The sequence below is a fragment of the Balaenoptera borealis genome (genome assembly GCF_965194805.1).
Source record: "Balaenoptera borealis genome assembly, chromosome: 2".
In the NCBI taxonomy this organism is placed as follows: Eukaryota; Metazoa; Chordata; class Mammalia; order Artiodactyla; family Balaenopteridae; genus Balaenoptera; species Balaenoptera borealis.
In genome coordinates, this window is record NC_138867.1 from 61,873,792 (window position 1) to 61,893,492 (window position 19,701).

Below are 19,701 nucleotides of genomic sequence, written 5' to 3' on the forward strand. Positions count from 1 at the left end.
TCTTTCTGCGCTTGATGTTTCAATACCCCCATCTCTCATTATTCAGTGTTGAGCTTCATATGCATTTTTCCAAGTTGGTTGTCTCATTATTTGATGAACACTGCTGTTAACAAGTCATGTGATGTTATCCTCTATTTCTAGCTATTGTGGACGATGAAAGACTCTCGGCAGAGGAGATGGATGAGAGGAGGCGGCAGAATATCGCGTATGAATATTTGTGCCACCTGGAGGAAGCCAAAAGGTAAGATTCAAACTTAGTCTATTTGTGCACCTTCTCTTGGAGATGAGCTTTGGGGTACTGTGTTTTTAATAACTCGTTTGCAGCCTTTTTGATAGTAAGGTAATGGGAGAAGAACCACCTGTGTTTTGTAAATGGCAGAACTGAGAAAAAGTTGCTACCACAGCCATGGTCAAGGCACTAGGGAGGCAACTGTTCCTTTTTCTTCCTCAGAGCCTCCTAGGAAATCTCTAGGCAAATTGCAGATTATTTCAGAATTTCTCATCTCTCTGGCACGGATGTGGGGAAGCAGCAGAGACTTAAATCAACTTCCTTTTCCTCCAGAGCTTCCTCATGTCTTTTCCCCAACACTACCCCAATGATTATAATTATTACTACTATTATTAATTAATGTATAATTATATATTCCTATATACCCAGTAGAAAAATAGCATTTCAGACTGAAGTCCATTGTTCACTAAGCTGGAGAGTAGGTTTATGACCTCAATCTCCTTTTTAACCCATGGGTGTGTGACCACTTAGGATATGTTGTCTCTAAAATCACACTGACTCTTTTAGACTTTTTAGATTACAAGTCAATGTTGGGTTCTCCAAGGAGAAAGTGAAGATAAAGTATTTGCACTTAGGCCTCGGTATCAGGGGAATCAGAACTTTGTCCTTTGCTGGGTGCATACTGCAGTGCCCATATGCCATGGGTTAGATTCTGATTTAATGCTTTGTGCTGTGATCAAGCAACAGTATTGTTTCATGGACAGATATGTTCCAGCTCTCTCATCTCTGTAGAAAATAAACATTGAGTTAATGGTCATTGGTGTTAATTATCTCTGATCACTGATTAATAGCTACCTACAGAGCTAGAAGAATGAGGTTTCTAATCACTGTTTTGTAGAAGAACATTCAGTGACACGTGCACTAATTTGGCCTCAAAATTGCTTAAAAGGGGGTTTTCCAAGGTTGTTTAATGTTTTAACAGAGCCTTGTAGCTCTAAGCTCTAAAGGCTCAGTTTTTAAGGTTATTTAATGTGTCTGGAAGTTGACAGGTTGCAAGTCACTGAAGACTCACTGTCAGTCTAAGATTATTAAAAACATGCTTTTAGCCAAATTGTGGCTAAAGTTAGATAGGGAGAGGGATTCACAGGCATTCAAAATAAACATGCTGGACTTCCCTGGTGGCGCAGTGGTTGGGAATCCACCTGCCAATGCAGGAGACACGGGTTCGAGCCCTGGTCCGGGAAGATCCCACATGCCGTGGAGCAACTAAGCCCGTGCACCACAACTACTGAACCTGTGCTCTAGAGCCCACGAGCCACAACTACTGAGCCCACATGCCACAACTATTGAGCCCGCGCACCTAGACCCCGTGCTCCGCAAGAGAAACCACCACAATGAGAAGCCTGCGCACCGCAACGAAGAGTAGCCCCGTTCTCTGCAACTAGAGAAAGCCTGCGCACCGCAACGAAGAGTAGCCCCGTTCTCTGCAACTAGAGAAAGCCCACGCACAGCAACGAAGACCCAGTGCAGCCAAAAATAAATAAATAAGTTTATTAAAGAAAAATCAAAATAAACATGCTTTCAATGAAAAAGTTTAAAAAGAGTTAGTGGAAACTTCCTCCTGACACGCACTTTGCGTTCTAAGTTTTTGCCTCCTGGGTTCTACAAGTGAGGATCAGTGTCACACAGAGGGGAAGGGCTGTGAGTGGGAGTTAGTAGACTGAATTTCCTGGCCTTAGGTCCACCAATTCTGAGCTCTGTGACCTTGGACAGGTCATCTAACCTGTCAGAACTTCAGTTTTGTCTCCCCTGTAAGGGATGAAAAAGATGTTACCACTACCTGCCCTACTTACTTTATGGATTTTTTTTTGTTTTTTTTTCCTAAAAATCAACTGAGAAAGTGTAAGTGTTCTGTGAAATGTAGTAGCAGTCAGGTGTATGGTGATAACATAAGCATACTTTTCTTCTGAATGTAGTATCAAGATAGCTTGGAAGCTTGTCATCAAAAATTCTGTAGTTAAATTTTGATTTCAAAAAGTCAACGTAACGGGCTTCCCTGGTGGTGCAGTGGTTAAGAATCTGCCTGCCAATGCAGGGGACATGGGTTCAAGCCCTGGTCCGGGAAGATCCCACATGCCGCAGAGCAGCTAAGCCCGCGTGCCACAACTACTGAAGCCCGCATGCTAGAGCCCGTGCTCTGCAACCAAGAGAAACGACTGCAGTGAGAAGCCCACGCACCGCCACGAAGAGTAGCCTTTGATCGCAGCAACTAGAGAAAGCCCGCGCACAGCAACGAAGACCCAATGCAGCCATAAATAAATAAATAAATTTATTTTTTTTAAAAAAGACATAGTTTAAAGAAAAAAAAAAGTCAACATAACAATTAGCCCAAGTTCTTTGAAGAAAGCTTCCTGAAGAATAGTTTTGTTGAAAGAATAGATACAATCATTTGTATCTTAAAATGGTTTTGTTAATCTAATTTACAGTTGTGTGAGCCACAACTGTAAATCTCTTAGAAGAAAACACAGCAGTAAATCTTTGTGACCTTGGGTTAGGCAGTGTTTTTGAGACTTGACACCAAAAGCACAAGCCAAAAAAAGAAAACTAGATAAATTAGACATCATGATAATTAAACCTTTTTTATTCAAAGGGATGCCATCAAGAAATTGAAAAGACAACTCATGGAATGGGGGAAAATATTTGCAAATCATTTATTTGATAAGAGACTTGTATTCAGAATATATAAAGAACTCTTACAACGCACCATAAAAAGTAAATAGCCTAATTTAAAAATTGGCAAAGTTTCTGAATAGACATTTTTCCAAATAAGATACACAAATGAACCATAAGAACAGGAGAGGATGCTTAACATCAGTCATTAGGGAAATGCAAATCAAAACCACAGTGAGATACCATTTCATGCTAGGATAGCTATAATCAAAAAGAATGACAATCACAAGTGTTTTTAAGGATGTAGAGAGATCAGAACCCTCGTACATTGCTGGTTGGATTGTAAAATGCTGGCGCTACTTTGTAAAACAGTCTGGTAGCTCCTCAAAAAATTAAAGACAGAGTTACTATATGATCCAACAATTCCACCACTAGGTATATCCCCAAGAAAATTGAAAACCTATGTCCACACAAAAACCTGCACACAAATGTTCATTGAAGTGTTATTCATTAGGGCAAAAAGTGGAAACAACTCAAATGTCCGTCTACTGATGAATGGATAAACAGTGTGTGATATATCCATATAATGAAACATTATTCAGCTATAAAAAAGTATTAGCAAATCAGATTTAACAATGTATAAAAAGAACTATATAAATCACAACCAAGTGGAATTTATCCCAGGTTTGCAAGGCTGGTTCAACATTTGAAAATCAGTTAATGTGCTTCATCACATCAACAGTCTAAATAAGAAAAAATCATATGATTATATCATTAGATGCAGAAAAAGCATTTGACAAAATTCAATACCTATTCATGATAAAAATTCTTAGTAAAGTAGGAATATAGGGAAACATCCTGAACTTGAAAAAGACTATTTACAAAAACGCTACAGCTAACATCATACTTTCTGGTGAGAAACTTGAAACTTTCCCACTAAGATCAGGTACAAGCCAAAGGTATTCCCCTTCATCACTCCTTTTCAATATTATAATGGAAGTTTTAGCTAATGCAATAAAACAAGAAAGGGAAATAGAAGATATACAGATTGGAAAGGAAGATAAAATCTATCTTTATATGATCGACGATATAGAAAACCTGAAAGAATAAAAAAAAAAATCCTGGAACTAATAAGCAATTATAACATGCTTGCAGGATACAAGGTTAACATACAAGTCAATTGCTTTCTTATGTCCAGCAATGAACAAGTGGAATTTAAAAGTAAAATACATTACCATTTACATTAGCATCCCCCAAAATAAAATACTTAGGTATAAATTTAACAAAATGTATACAAGATCTATATGAGGAAAACCACAAAACTCTGATGAATGAAATCAAAGAACTAAATAAACAGATATTCCATATTCATGGATAGGAAGACTCAATATTGTCAAGATAGTTCTTCTCAGCCTGATCTATAGCCTCAATGCAATCCCAATCAAAATCCCAGAAAGTTATTTTGTGGATATCAACAACTGGATTTTAAAGTTTATATGGAGAAGCAAAAGACCTAGAATAGCCAACACAATATTGAAGGAGAACAAAGTTGGAGGAATGACACTACCCAACTTCAAACTTAATATAAAGCTACAGTAATCAAGACAGTGTGGTACTGGTGAAAAAATGGACAAATAGCTCTGTGGGACAGAATAGAGAGCATAGAAATAGACCCCTGTAGATACAGTCAGTTGAACTTTGACAAAGGAGCAAAGCAATACAGTGGAGCAAAGATGGTCTTTTCAACAAATGGTGCTGGAACAACTGGGCATCCACATGCAGACAATGAAATCTAGACACAGACTTTACACCCTTCACAAAAATTGACTCAAATGGATCAGATCAACATGTAAAATGCAAAACTATAAAACTCCCAGAGGCTAATGATGAAGGAGAAAACCCTAGATGAACTTGGGTATGGCAATGGCTTTATTTATTTATTTATTCATTCATTCATGCATGCATGCTGTACAGGGTCTTAGTTGTGATGTGTGATCTTTAGTTGTGGCATGCGAACTCTTAGTTGCAGCATGAATGTGGGATCTAGATCCCTGACCAGGGATCAAACCCTGGCCCCCTGCATTGGGAGCACGGAGTATTACCCACTGGACCACCAGGGAAGTCCCTGGCAATGGCTTTTAAGATATAGCACCAATGTCATGATCCATGAAAGAAAGAATTGGTGAGCTGGACTTCATTACATTTAAAAGTTTCTGCTTTGCAATAGACCATGTCAAGAGAATGAGAAGACAAGCCACAGACTGGGAGAAAGTATTTGCAAAAGACACACTGATAAAGGAATGTTATCCAAGATACATAAAGAACTCTTAAGACCCAACAGTCAGAAAACAACCTGATTAATATATGGGCCAAAGACCTTAACAGACACCTCACCAAAGAAGATATATAGATGGCAAATAAGCATAGGAAAAGATGCTCCACATCCTAGGTCATCAGGGAAATGCAAAATAAAACAACAACAAAACACCACTACACACCTACCAGAATGGCCAAAATCTGAACACTGACAACACCAAATGCTGACGAGGATGTGGAGCAACAGGACTCTCATTTGTTGCTTGTGGAAATGCAAAATTGTACAGTCACTTTGGGATATAGTTCTACAGTTTCTTACAAAACTAAACGCATTCTTACCATATGACCCAGCAATTGTGCTCCTTCTATTTACCCAGTGGAGTGAAGGCTGTGTCCACACAAAAAGCTACATATGGATGTTTACAGAAGCTTTTTTCATAACAGCCAAAACTTGGAAGCAATCAAGATGTCCTTCAGTAGATGAATGAATAAATGAACTTTGGTACATCCAGACAATGGAATATTATTCAGCACTAAAAAGAAATAAACTATCAGGCCATAAAAAGCCACAGAGGAATCTTTTTTTTTTTTTTTTTAAACTGTTCTTAAATGTATTTATTTATTTATTTTTGGCTGTGTTGGGTCTTCGTTTCTGTGCGAGGGCTTTCTTTGGTTGTGGCGAGCGGGGGCCGCTCTTCATCGCGGTGCACGGGCCTCTCACTGTTGCGGCCTCTCTTGTTGCAGAGCACAGGCTCCAGACGCGCAGGCTCAGTAGTTGTGGCTCATGGGCCCAGTTGCTCCGTGGCATGTGGGATCTTCCCAGACCAGGGCTCGAACCCGTGTCCCCTGCATTGGCAGGCAGATTCTCAACCACTGCGCCACCAGGGAAGCCCCACAGAGGAATCTTAAATGCACATTATGATGTGAAAAGAGCCTATCTGAAAAAGCTACATATTATATGATTCCAAGTATTTGGTATTCTGGAAAACGTAAAACTGTGGAGACAGTAAAAATATCAGTGGTTACAGGGAGAAGGATGAGTATAGAGGCACAGAGAATTTTTTAGGGCAGTAAGAATACTCTGTAAGATACCACAGTGATAGATAAATGTCATGATAACATTTGTCCAAACCCATAGAATATATAGAAATAAGAGTGAACTGTAATGTAACTGTGGACTTTGGGTGATTGATATGTCAATGTAGGTTCATCAATTAAAACAAATGTTCCACACTGGCGAGGGATGTTGATAATGGGAGAGTCTGTGCATGTCTTTGGGGACAGGGGACATATGGGAAACCTCAGTACCTTCCCCTCAATTTTGTTGTGAACCTAAAACTGCTCTAAAAAAAATAATCTTAAAAAACAAAGGATGACGTACTGATGTGTACTTACAACATGGGTGGACCTTGAAAATATGCTGAATGAAGGAAGCTAGACACAAAAGGCCACACATATTGTTATGATTCCATTTATATGAAATGCCCAGAATAGGCAAATCCATAGAGACAGAAAGTAGATTTGTGGTTGCCTAGGGCTGGTGGGATTGGGGGGCTGGGGAGTGATGCTAATGGCATGAGTTTCTTTTTGCTGGGACCAAAATCTTCTAAAATTGATTGTGGTGATGATTGCACAACTCTCTGAGTATACTAAAAACCACTGAATTGTACACTTGAAAGAGTCAGTTGTATATATGCCTCATTAAAGCTGTTATTAAAGAAAAGTTCCTTTGCTCAGCCTGGCTTGGAGAGATCCTTAGTAAAGCTGTTGAATATGATTAAATGGTGTTTAGGAGATAAAATGCATATAGAAGGTACTCCAAACATACATGAGATGTCTAAACACCATTTACCAATTTTTTTGTGAGCATCCTCCATGTGGAAACAGACACAATAGGGTCACTTTGGGAGATAGAGACCAAACAACTAATAATTCTGTGCTCAAAAAAGCTCACTGCTATGAGGTTAAAGCTTTTACTCATGAGTTTAAAATTCCTTCCTTCACTTTTCTTTGCTTTATTAATCTCTCTGTATGTGTGTGCATGGGTATCTCCCTGTATCTAACCCACCATCCTCCTAGATCTCTCTCGTGTATTCACCTCTCTATTCCACCATCAACCTACTGCAGACTTCCAACATCACTTGCTAGATTGCTATAGTGGTCTCTAACTGGTTTCCCCACAACTCTGGTTGCTTCAGTCCTTTATCAGATGAATCTTTTCAAAATTCTGATCGGTTCAAAATCTTCCAGTGGTTTCTCAATACTCAGGATAAAAACCAAACTGCTTTAGGGACTCAGGCTCTGCATAGTCCAGTCCTTACAGCCTCTCCAGTTTCATCATGTGCCCCATTCCCTATTGCTCTATCTTCCAGCCGCATTGACCCCTTTTCATTTCCATGTTTTCTCCTACACGGGATGTTTGCATGTGCTGCTTCCTTTTCCTTGTTATCGAGTGAGACTCTGTCTTCAGGTGGCAGCTCACTTTTTTCAGGGAATCCTTCTCTGACATCACCATCTGGGTCAGATACCCCAGTTATAAGGTATCTGTGACGTCGTGTCTCCCCCATATTGGAATGAATTACTTAATGCCCAGCATTGAATTTTTGTTACTAATGAGGATTGATTGTATTCTGTTTCCTGTATGTTTTAGTTCTCCTGGAGGTAACAAGTAGGATATGAATTAGATTCATGGTAGACAGGATTCTAGATGATTTGGTTAGACTGTCAGCCTGGAGGTCAAATTTGATATTTGTCTTGATGGAAGATTCTATATTATAGTCAGATGTGACCCACTGACCCACTGTCTAGTAATTGTAGACAACTTAATGCCACTACAGTAAACTAGAAGATACCCAGAAAAGAGTATAGAGTATTTTCCAATGAATGAAGAGAGGAAGAGGTAGCTTGTGAATTAAAATGACTGTGGCTGAAATTATTGCTCACAGTTTATAAAATGATGATGTCTGTGCATAGAGACTTCTTAATTAAGTCTCAAAACACTAATATTAATGACAATGAAGGAAAAATGAAAAACACATATTTTTAGGGCATATCTCAAAAGAGAGATAACTGCTTTACAAAGTGGCTCTTCACCCTAGGAGGTGTGTTTCTCTACAGGCTAAAGGGTTTAGATGATGTCATGGCGAGCTAATCATAATGGTGGCAGGAGGCAGAGGATGTCTGGCATATGTATTCGTTATCCATGACTGTGTAACAAATTACTCTCAAACTTAGTGACTTAAGCGACAAATTTTTTCTGTTTGTTTTATTTTTCTTTGTTTTTATTTTATTTTTGTTAACATCTTTATTGGAGTATAATTGCTTTACAATGGTGTGTTAGTTTCTGCTGTATAACAGAGTGAATCAGCTGTACATATACATATATCCCCATATCTCCTCCCTCTTGTGTCTCCCTCCAACCCTCCCTATCCCACCCCTCTAGGTGGTCACAAAGCACTGAGCCGATCTCCCTTCTGAGGGTCAGGAATCTGTGCAGAGAGCTTCCTGGGTCCCCTGGTTCTGGGTCTCTCACAAAGCTGCGGTCCTCTTGAGATTCAGGCAGGGCAGATCTGCTTCTGGAAGCTCACTTGGTGTTGTCAGCTAGACTTTGGGACTGAGGACCTAGTCCTCCTCGGCGGTTGGCCAGAGGCTTCCTTTGACATATGGGCCCTCCCTAGGGCACCTCACACCGTGGCAGCTGGCTTCCATCAGGGTGAGCAAGCCCGAGAGCAAGAAAGGGCACGTATGGCAGAAGCCAGTCTTGTTGTAGCCTGTTCTCAAAAATGACATCCCGTAGTTTGCTGTATTTTATTCATTAGAATCAAGTTACTAAATCTGTCTTGTGTTCAAGGGGAAAGGATTACACAAAGGGATGAATTCAAGAAGGTGAGGATCACTGAGGGCCACCTTAGAGGCTGCCTTCTACAGGGTGTGTGCATAGCCTTTTGAAATGGACCCCAGAAAGGGTCAGTTTGTGTGTGTTTGGGGGGTGAGGGGAATAGACTTTATTACTGTCAGAAACCAAGCCAGGAATTAGATGATGACTTGGTCTAAATGATGATGGTACTAAGGTTATTTATGCCTTGATGTTTTTGAATTGTGAGCCATTTTAAACTAAGTTGTTCCTTCCTCTACCATATTAAATAATACTAAATGGATTAAGTTTTCTTTTCAGGTAGGCCCTGAAAGCTAACTTGATAGCTTCTTTGCAGTGCGAATTTTGCTGAAATGGGGCAAACAAGTCTGCTATTTATATGGACTTTGAAAGTTCTTTTTGATGCCGGAAATCTCGCTGTTTAAATGAAAGGAGTTGCCTTTCCAAAAGAATTAATACTGCTGAGTAGATTTCATATTAATCTCTGCAAAATATATTTAGATAATGAAAATAAGTCTATTTTAAGAACTTAAGTTCTTCAGTTTTTTAGGACAACTGTGCAAAATTGAAGATAGTGGGTTCTCTTTGGGGATTGAGGAAGGAAATCCAGCTGGAGCTGTTATGAAGGTCAGGGAATGGGAGAGGGAATCTTGGCAAGAAATGGAGAGGGAGTTTGCAAATTGCAGTTGAGCAAGTAGTTATGAATGGGGTTGCTATTGTGTTTCCCAAGGAAAGTTCCTGAAATATAATATTCCTTTTTTAAGGAAAGAGAAAATACATACAAATCTTTTGCTCTGCTTACTTATTCTGTCTTACCTCTGAAAATAAACAAAGCGAAAAAGCCTTCCCTTGGTGATGGGCTTGTTTAGAAATATTATCTTCAAAGAGCTCTTTATGTGAGCCAGGCTGTTCTTTGTATTAGCGAGTCTGGGACAGTTTTGTATGTGCCCTGGAAAGGAAACAAAACACGGGTGTGATTCCTTTTGTGTCAGTGCTTACAACTCAGATACCAAAAGGACACCTCATTGATTAGATCAAGCCTCAAGCTCTGGCCTTACCCAGTAGTGAGTTGGAGAATCAGCTTTGAAAGGAGAAATTTTACAAATGTTTAAGCAAGGGAGAGCCTGGAGTGTAGGATTGCTTAACTCTTGAGTATTTATGATTACATACTTTAAGAAAAAGAATCTATGGACTGGAGAATGCTTGAGAGAATCCTCTGGATTTCCTCCGCACTTTTGGACCTCACTGTCTTTATTCCTAAGGTTGCTGCCCATGGCTGTGTTCATAAGCAATGCTAATAGAAATTTGAAATTGGGGGGGAAATATCTTTCTTGGTAATCAACTTATTGAGAGACATGTTGCTGCTCTATACAGAACGTTAATGAAATTTTAAGGATTTCCTAACTGCATTTTCAAACCATAAATAGCTTTCATGTTGCTATGGTAATTCTTCATTTCCCCCTTCTTCCTTATTCTCTCCATGACTCTTGCCCTCGCTTCTGCCATCCAGAGGGACAAGATGAAGGGCGGGGTTGCTCCGTGCAGCTGCTGGCAGGCTGGTGGGGCAGGGGGCGCAGCTGAGTTGAGAGCAGGGGCCCTTCTCAGGGTCTGGCTCCTACGAGGGGAGGGCCTGCCGCTGAGGACTGGCCTGTTTGGGGCTGCCTTCTAACCGGCTGGCCTCGGGAGTCATAGGCCAGAGAGGCACAGGACCTTTTTGGCAGGCCAGGGCTCGACCCAGCAAGGCACATCCCAATGGTAAGGAGAGGGAGTAACCCGTGAGAAGAAGGTCATGGGGCGTAGCCTGGGAGAGGGTGAGGCTCAACAGGCTGTCTCAGTGGAACCAGAGGAGACAGGGTACCAGGAGCCCTGCCTGCCAGGGTGCGGTGCTTGTGGCTGGAGCCTCAGGGGCTGCCATCCAGCTGGGCGGTGACCAGGGATTGTAGAGTGGCAGTGGGAGGCACAGACATTAAGGTTGTAAAGGGAGAAGCCATAGGGTTTGACAAGGGACTGGATTTAGGGAACAGAGGACGCTGGGTGGTCAAATGCCTTGGGGCAGATCTAGACTCAGTGGGATTATCAGCCAAGCCTGGGGTTGGGACACAGAGTTGGGAGACTTTTGTTTTTAATTTCACAGATTTTGCGTTCTAACCTTGGGTTTATGTTGGATAAGTGCCAGTCAGGTGTGATCTGACGGATGAAAGCATGACTTCTCAGAGCGCTGATATTTTTAAATACAAATAATCAATATGAATCTTTTCCAGCCAAGGAGAAGTTGAGCAACTGACATTTGATCCCAGAGTTCACATTTGTTTCTCAGGCTTTTTGAAGCTGGAGAGCTGGGCGGTGTTTGGAATTTTCCATGGTCTCAAACCTTCTTTACTACAGGGGTTATCACACTGATTGTCCAGTCACCAGGCGTGGTGCCCGGAGCAATCAACTTACACAGGGTTATCCCCATTTTATAGGTGGAGAAACTGAGTCCTGGAAAAACTTAAGTACTTTTTCTGAGGTCACAGTTAACTGGCGACATAAACTGTATTCCAGCTCAGTCTGTCTGACTTCAAAACCTGTGTGCTTAAAGACTAACACTGTCTGACTTCTTTATTTCTTCATGTGTTTTGATCATGTCTTAAGTTCAAAACCTTGGTTTGGGTGGTCTTGGTTTCTAGGTTCTATGTGGACTAGCTTTGTTCTCATTCTTTTTTTTTTTTTCATTTTTGGTCACGCCACACAGCATTGTTCTCATTCTTGATCAGTTCTCATTTCTTGAGTTTTGGTAGAATTAGCAAAATATAGCCATACATTGTCTTTCTGTTTCTCTTTTTCTGTCTCTTTTTTTCCCTTTTCTGTTGCTTACTTGTTTGTTTTTGGTTTTGTTTTAACTGTGACTACTACTAATAGTTTGTTCTGGGAAGAATTTACCTTGTATTCTCCCTCCCTCCCTTTCTTCTCTGTCTCTTTTCTATCAGTCTTCTTAAAGTTTTAGTAGGAATTTGCACTTTTCAGTGATGTAGATTTTATTCTCTTCTCACTCAAGATAGTTTTGGTGCATCTTTCTTCTGGGTTGTGACTGGATTCTACATGCAACTCATCGCTTGTCTTTTTGGTTCTGCCACTGTTATGACTGGCTTGAAAGAATGCTTTGCTTTTTTGTTGATACATCAAAAGGTATAAAGAGCAAACACTGCTGAGGTCTCTTCCTTCCTGTATGAATCTCCCCACCAGATGCTGCCTCATGCTGTGATGCTTAAAAGTCATAGACCAGTGTCATCATTCAAGGCATAGAGGGACTCCAGGCAAGGCTGGCTGGTGGGGGAAAATATTGGGACAAGTTTGTTACACAGTGATTTTTCTCTTGTTTTGCATTTGTAGGACGGTCTTCCACTGGCTTTTTGGTCTGAACATTTTTGTTTTCCTCTAAGAGTGCAAATCCTTATTTTGTATATGGGGACATTGAGGCACAGAGAAGTTCATCAACTTCATTCAGTGGTAGAGTTAGTGGCAGATTTGGGATTAGGATAAAGGTCTCCTGGCTGTTGACAACTCTTTTCTGCCATGATTCTAAGTCATGCTGATCAGAAAAAGTATTAGTAGAAAGCTCAGTGGTGAAAATACACAGAAATAAAAATGAATATTAAGCTTATTGTTTGGTAAATTCAGTTTGTTTGCTTTTAGTGAAACATTGAATTCTTAGGGTGGGGGAGTTAGCCATTTGTACATTTTTGTCATATATCTTTCATTTTTGCTAAGAAATTTGAACCCATGTAGGTGCTAGAATAAGAATTCAAGAATTCACAGTTCTTGTCATTTCCATACTCTCCTCATTCAGTCTTGCTTGGCTTAAATGTTCGTTGATTTTTTTTTTTTTTTCTTCAAATAATTTGTACTATCCAGGTGTTCCTGTCTGGTATTTCACAGGGCAGAAGTTGAGGCAGCTCCATCATCTGAGTGAGAGGATGACTTTGGACAGTGATTCTCAAATTCAGTTACCACCTGCGTAAGGGTCACAGGGGTGCTTGTGTAAATGCAGGCTTCTGGGGTTTGCTCCAGACCCTGCAAATCCATCTCTAGGGCCCTGGAGTCTGCATTTTAACAAATCACTCAGGTAACCTATAATGGAAAAGAATCTGAAAAAGAATATATATACGTATATATGTATGTATATATAACTGAATCACTTTGCGGTACACCTGAAACATTGTAAATCAACTATCCTTCAATAAATAAATAAACAAACAAATAAAAATTCTCCACCACAGATTAAAAAACACAAATCACTCAGGTAAACGTTGATGCACACTGAGGTTTGAGAATTACACTGTCATCTCTGACTGATGCTGCCTCAGCAGCTCCAGCTTTCCCACCCCTGCTCAGATGAAAAGAACATGGGCATCTCTTCCTCTGTGATGAGATGGAAAGAGGAAGGGTATTGAGGGTAGTCATCTGCTGATATAAGAAGGATGGGAGAATGGAGGAATGAAAACAGCTGCTGTAGAGAAAGTGATCGTGCATCAGCCGGGGTTGGATAGAAAGCTTGGGCAGTTTTGAAGAGCCAACTAAAGTCCTCAGTTTTCCTCACAGAGCCAATCAGCATGTTCCTGTGAATTTTTCCAAGCTGAGAGAAGATGAACGGGGTAACTAGGCTCAGGGATTGGCATGTTGGTTCTGAGAAAGTCATAGAAACAGGGACCCCAGGGACTTCCTTGGCGGTCCAGTGGTTAGGACTCCGTGCTTCTGTTGCAGGGGGCATGGATTCGATCCCTGGTCAGGGAACTAAGATCCCGCATGCTACGAGGTATGGCCAAAAAAAAAAAAAAAAAAAAGAAGAAAGAAAGAAACAGGGACCCCAGGGTGTTAATGTGAGCATCACTGACATTGGGTGGCCTTGAGGTCCCAATGCAACAAGGAGGCTCGTGAAGCCAGGATGGGTAAGATGGAGGGCAGTAGCAAGAGTCAAGGAACTAGCTCTGATGAGGATGAAGGGCAGGACCTAAAAGAATAAGGAAGTGGAGAAGTAGATAAACAGAAAGCTACAGCCAGAGGTTTGGAAGCCTAGATCTTAAAGGTGGAGTATTTCTGGGTAGTGATAAGGTTCAAGGTGTGGTGGGGCTTGTGTGCAGTGTGAGTAGAATGGAGGTGAAATCTTTAGGTGGAGGAGGAAATCTCTGAACTGTGCTTTTGGGTGTTCCCAAGATCGTCCACCTTTTTTTTTTTTTTAATTAATTAATTTGTTTTTATTTTTGGCTGTGTTGGGGTCTTCGTTGTGGTGCGTGGGCTTCTCATCGCGGTGGCTTCTCTTGCTGTGGAGCACGGGCTCTAGGCATGTAGGCTTCAGTAGTTGTGGCACATGGGCTCAGTAGTTGTGGCTCGCGGGCTCTAGAGCACAGGTTCAGTAGTTGTGGCGCACGGGCTTAGTTGCTCCGCGGCATGTGGGATCTTCCCAGACCAGGGCTCGAACCCGTGTCCCCTGCATTGGCAGGCGGATTCTTAACCACTGTGCCACCAGGGAAGCCCTCATCCACCTTCTTGAAGCCTCCAAACAGAGGTGGGCATGGGAGGTACACAGTGATTATGGCAAGAAAGGAAAGTCGTGGATCAGGATGGAGAAGAATGACAAGGTTGGGGAATGAGACAGGAGTGAGGTGTGGGGAGAGATCTTGGAACGGAGGTGATAGGACATGGCCTGGAAGAAAGTTCAATGGGAGTGGTGATGAATGACCCTCCCTTCTTTGGTCCTGCGAGTTAAGGAAATTTGGGGAACCATCATCATCTGGGGTTTTACATCATGACCCCAAATACCCGTGTGAGATGATGTGCCGAAGTGTGCATGTCTGTCTAACTAAACAACAGAGATTCACAGAGCAACACTTAACCATTGGTATATACACCACACCCTGACATTTACTGTTCTGTTCTAATTCATTTTTTCAGAAAATGCTGATTGTGATCCACTGTGTTTGTCTCATGACACGAGCAGGGTTCACCCTGCAGCTGGACCAGTGTGCTTACACTTATCTTGAGCCTGGTTTGGTAACTGTGAGGTGCTGTTTCCTGGGCATCTCTTGGATGAAGAACACTGATCTTCTTTGTGTAGATCACACTTACAGCTTATTGTATTAATATGATTTAGGGAGAAGCCAGGAAGTCATGTTTGATGAAGTCTTTCCTGCTTAAAACCTTTCCTGGCTCTGTAGTACCCATGGAGTCAATGGGTACCTCCTTAGGCTGGCTCAGTGGCCCACACTTGTCTGACCCTTTGGAGACCTTCCTGTGGTGAGTCATTCCCTCCTAGGTTTTGCCTTGGTTCCCTGTTCTGCTCCCATTGCACTCATTATGGTTGATGGTGACTTTTACCACCTGTTGTCCTTTGCTAGCCATCAGGGAGCTCCTTGAGGAAGATGTTCTTACTCTCAGTAGCCCTAGTGCTTTGTACAGGGCCTGGCACAGAGCGGGTGAGGTTGGTTTACCTGTGTGAATGATGTAGTCATCTCAGGAGTCCCACGTTGGGATTCTTATCCAGTGTGATTTGGCGTAGAGGAGCCTTGTGAGGGGTGCTGATTCTCTCCATTAAATAGCTTTTGCTGGTAATCGATGATTTTCACTTCTGAATTGTATGGGTCCCTTTGGGGAACACAGACTAGCTGACCTTCTTGGGCATTTTATCGTGGAGACGGTGGTTCCCAAACGGTGGCACTCATGTGCGATATACACTCTGTTATCCACAGATGTTCGGTGGTGCACGTGCCACACCTCTCACCGTTCTGGATTCTCTAGGACTGGGTGCCGCTCACCCTTCCCTTTCCATGGGGCAGTTTTTCTAGTGGCTGCTGTGCGCGTGAGATAATGGAATAGGAGTTTTAAAGGCCCTCTGTGTAGATAGAGCCCCCCCCCCCCACTCCTAACAGTGCATTCTGCGCAGATGGATTGAAATAGGCTTTTTGTGGGTCAGCACTGCCTACAGTCTAAAACACACCAACAGGGCAGACTCGAGGCTGCATTAGCAAAGGTTCAGCAAACATAAATGGTAGGTGCGGATGTTCAGGAGTCCAGCAGCCGTGTCACACAGTAACATAAATTCATTTACGTGCTGCGGAGCTGTGTATTGGTTTTGAGAAACTGATAGATGAAATAAGGACTAGATGGAGTGCTATTGTCTTGTTCCTGATGTGCCTCCCAGGCTGGGTATAGGCAGAACAAAGGGGAAGCAGGCTCAGTTGGGGCTGGAAGGGGGAGGGGTGCAGGAGTGGCAGGGTTTCTAGTAGCCACATTAAAACATCGACAGAAACAGGTGAAAGTAACTTTAATATATTTTATTTAACCCAAGTATATATAAAATATCATTTCAATATATTAATCAATGTACAACCAATAATGAAATATATTACTGTCTTTTTTTTTTTTTTTCCCCACATCTCAATTCAGACTAGCTGCACATTACATGTTCAGTGGACACATGGCCTGGGGGCCACCGCATTGGACAGGACAGGCTCTATTCGCTTGGTGCTTTAGTCCACGGAGCTGGGGGCTCTGAAGGAACTTCTGACTATGCCAAGCGAAGATGAGCAAAGGTGCAGAGATGGGTTTTGTGTACACTGGAAGCAAAGTAAAGGTTTCAGAGGGTAGAAACGGAGAATTCACCAATGAAGCAGACTTGACATTTTTCTCCCTTAATTTCCTTCCCAAATTCACATTTATTTTTTTAATTGAAGTATAGTTGCTGTAAAATATAAGTTACAGGTGTACAATATAGTGATTCACAATTTTTAATGGTTATATTCCACTTATAGTTATTATAAAATATTGGCTACATTCCATGTGTTGTACAATATATCCTTGTAACTTATTTTATACATGATGGATGGTACTTCTTAATCCCCTACCCCTCTCTTGCCTCTCCCCCCTTCCCCATCCCCACTGGTGACCACTAGTTTGTTCTCTTTCGTTGTATTTTTTAGATTCCACATGTAAGTGAGATCATACAGTATTTGTCTTCCTCTGTCTGACTTATTTCACTCAGCATAATACCCTCCAAGTCCCTCCATGTCGTTGCAAACCCGTATTCACATTTAGAACAGAAACGGACTTGCTAAGATACTTCTAGGAATACTAAGTGGCGTGCAATGAATTCTCCTTTTTTTGTGTTTTTAGCCCCAGGGCACCTGCCTCACCTTTGCCCGGAGCGAGTGGATAATACCAAGGCACCTGTGGTGGGGAGAGGTTGTGGAGGGAGAAGGGTGATTTCAGCCTCTGCCTCTGATGGTCTCTTACTTTGTCCATGATGTTAAGATGGATGCTGATAAAGTGGTGATTGGAAAGTCACCTGTTGGTCAACAGGCCTCTCTGTGGGCAGCAAATCCATGGTACTTTTGTCCTGGTCTCTTACTTAATGAAGGACTTAATGATGGACTGTAACAAAATTGACCACCTTATTTTTAGACTCAAGAGTTAAATTAAGACCTGTCCACAGTGCTTAATATTACACGGGTGGTGATGGAGGGAGGAGGTGGAGAGTAAAACAAGCACGCGGAAGAAGGAAATAGGCCCAATATGGACACTTCAGTACCTGGGGCTAGAAACAAAGTCTCTACTGTTGCAAAGGCCAGGAAGGATGCTCTCTCTCTATCCAGGCCAACATTTTCTGAATTTTTTTTTTTAACAAGACAATTCATTGTATACAGCTGCAGAAGCAACAGAAAATGCAGTCTCTTAGCTGTCAGAGCAGCATTATCTAAATAAAATTAGCAGGCTCAATGTTTAATTTGGCCTTGACTGAAAGTCAGGTGTGGCGGTGACATGCTGACTTTGTTCTTCTCAGTGTATAAACCAGAGTTGATTGCTTTTCCCTAGTCCTGTTTCTCTTAGCATCTGAGTGACCTTGAGCCAAGCACAGTCTCAATGTCTCAGCCTCCTTATTTGTGAAATGGGTCCAGGATACTGGTCACACCTACATCATAGTGTTACGAAGGGAAAAGCAGGCTGAAAGTCAAGCACTGTATTGGTGTAAATTATGAAGTGTTGGAACATGGAACAAAATACTTCTTAAACGCCACTGTTTATTACAAAAACATTTTCAGGAGTAGGAACAGCTGTGAATCAGGCATCCCAACTTAGTCAAAGAATGTGTGCCTTCAGCTGCTTTTTATTGATGTTGTTTGCACATTTATTTCCTGTCTAGCATAAATAGAGGTGGAGTAGGTTTATGTGGGGAAGAATGAATATGTCTGGACAGCCTCCCGGTGGAATCTTCCTTCTGTAAACAGTATTTTCAGTATTACATACAGGCCCCTCTTTTATATCAGAGAGAGACTAGGAAATTGCTTTTTAAACCTGGAAATGCACATCTGGTGAATGACACCTTTTCACAGTAAAGCATCCATTGAGGAAAATACTTTGACCAATGTTGGCAGAGCAAATCCAGTTTTTAAACATCATGCTTAGCAGAAATATCATCTCCTTCAGCTGGAAAAATAAGGTGGTTAGAAAGTGTTGAGCCTTTCACCTGCCACCTTGGGCAGGGCTGGGAGTTAGTTGCCATCTCTTATAGGTAACGGGCAGCAGAGAAACTGGACTTCTTCAGGTCAGGTGCATATGAAAGGCTGCATGTTTTCTCCTTGCCACCCGGAGCACTGCAGCAGGACGGTACCTCTTCTGAAATCAAGCTCATTTAGGCTCACCTCCGCTCGCCCACTCCCCTGTAGATCAATGATACGTGTGCACCTCTCTTCCCGGGCCCCGGCCTTAATATCCTGTCCCCTTATGCTTGTCCTAATGCCTCTTCTCTCCACCCCCGACCCCTACCCCACACCAGCCAAGCAGAATTGAGGGGTTGAGCAGAGGACTCCAGATAGATAGATAACTCCTTAGCCCCTCAGAGGCCCACCGGGAGGAGCCACAGGATGGGCAAGGATCAAGGGGAAAATAATAAAAGCTCTTCTATTCTCCTGAGAAACCTTCTGGAACTAGGTGTTGTGGTTATGTTATTAAAGTAACTGAGGGCTGCAGTGTGGGTAGAGGGGAGAAGCCTGCCTGACTCTGGGGTGTTAGGGGTGCAAGTTCTTTGAGGGCAGAGGCTGTCTCACTGGTCATGGTTACTTCTCCTGTCGCTCCATTGGACACCTGGTTTCCAGCAGGTTCTTGTCAAAGGTGTGGTGGTTAAAATGACTTCCAGCTCGGACTCCAGATGTTCTGTTGGTTACTTTCTTGGTTTGAAACCTAAGTTTAAGCTAAGCCTCAAAAGAAGCAAACTAAAACTTCAAACAACCCAAAATGGAGACTGTAATTTATTTCATGTGCTGTAAAGGCTTAAGGGGGTTGCTTCACCCAGGTGCCAACATTGTCCTTGGTTTATAGGAATAGTCCAGCTGCCATTACACATATGGGAGGGGCAGGTGTGAAGGTCGCTCTGGAAAGCCCCTCAGGTGGGGAGGGGTGTCTAGAGTGCTAACTGGTCTCTGTCCATTTGTTTGATGCTTTCCTTCCCAGTTCTGAGCTCTGCACGTTCATTCCTTTCCAGAGTATTCCCCCGTGTCCGTGTACTGGTAGGCATCAGAAGATGGAGGGAATTCTCTTCTGCTCCACACTGTGAAGCAGTGGCTCAATGTGTCAGGCTTAT

At 42.1% G+C, this 19,701-nt stretch overlaps 1 protein-coding gene across 2 annotated transcripts in view; it reads left to right on the forward strand.

Annotated features, from left to right (window-relative positions):
* Positions 1 to 19,701, forward strand: part of IQGAP2 (IQ motif containing GTPase activating protein 2) — a 290,309-nt gene that overhangs the window by 46,834 nt on the left and 223,774 nt on the right. For both annotated transcript variants that reach the window (XM_082375039.1, XM_082375038.1), the window contains exon 2: positions 142 to 241. In XM_082375039.1, the coding sequence (XP_082231165.1) occupies positions 142 to 241 (100 nt within the window). The remainder of the gene's footprint in view (positions 1 to 141; positions 242 to 19,701) is intronic.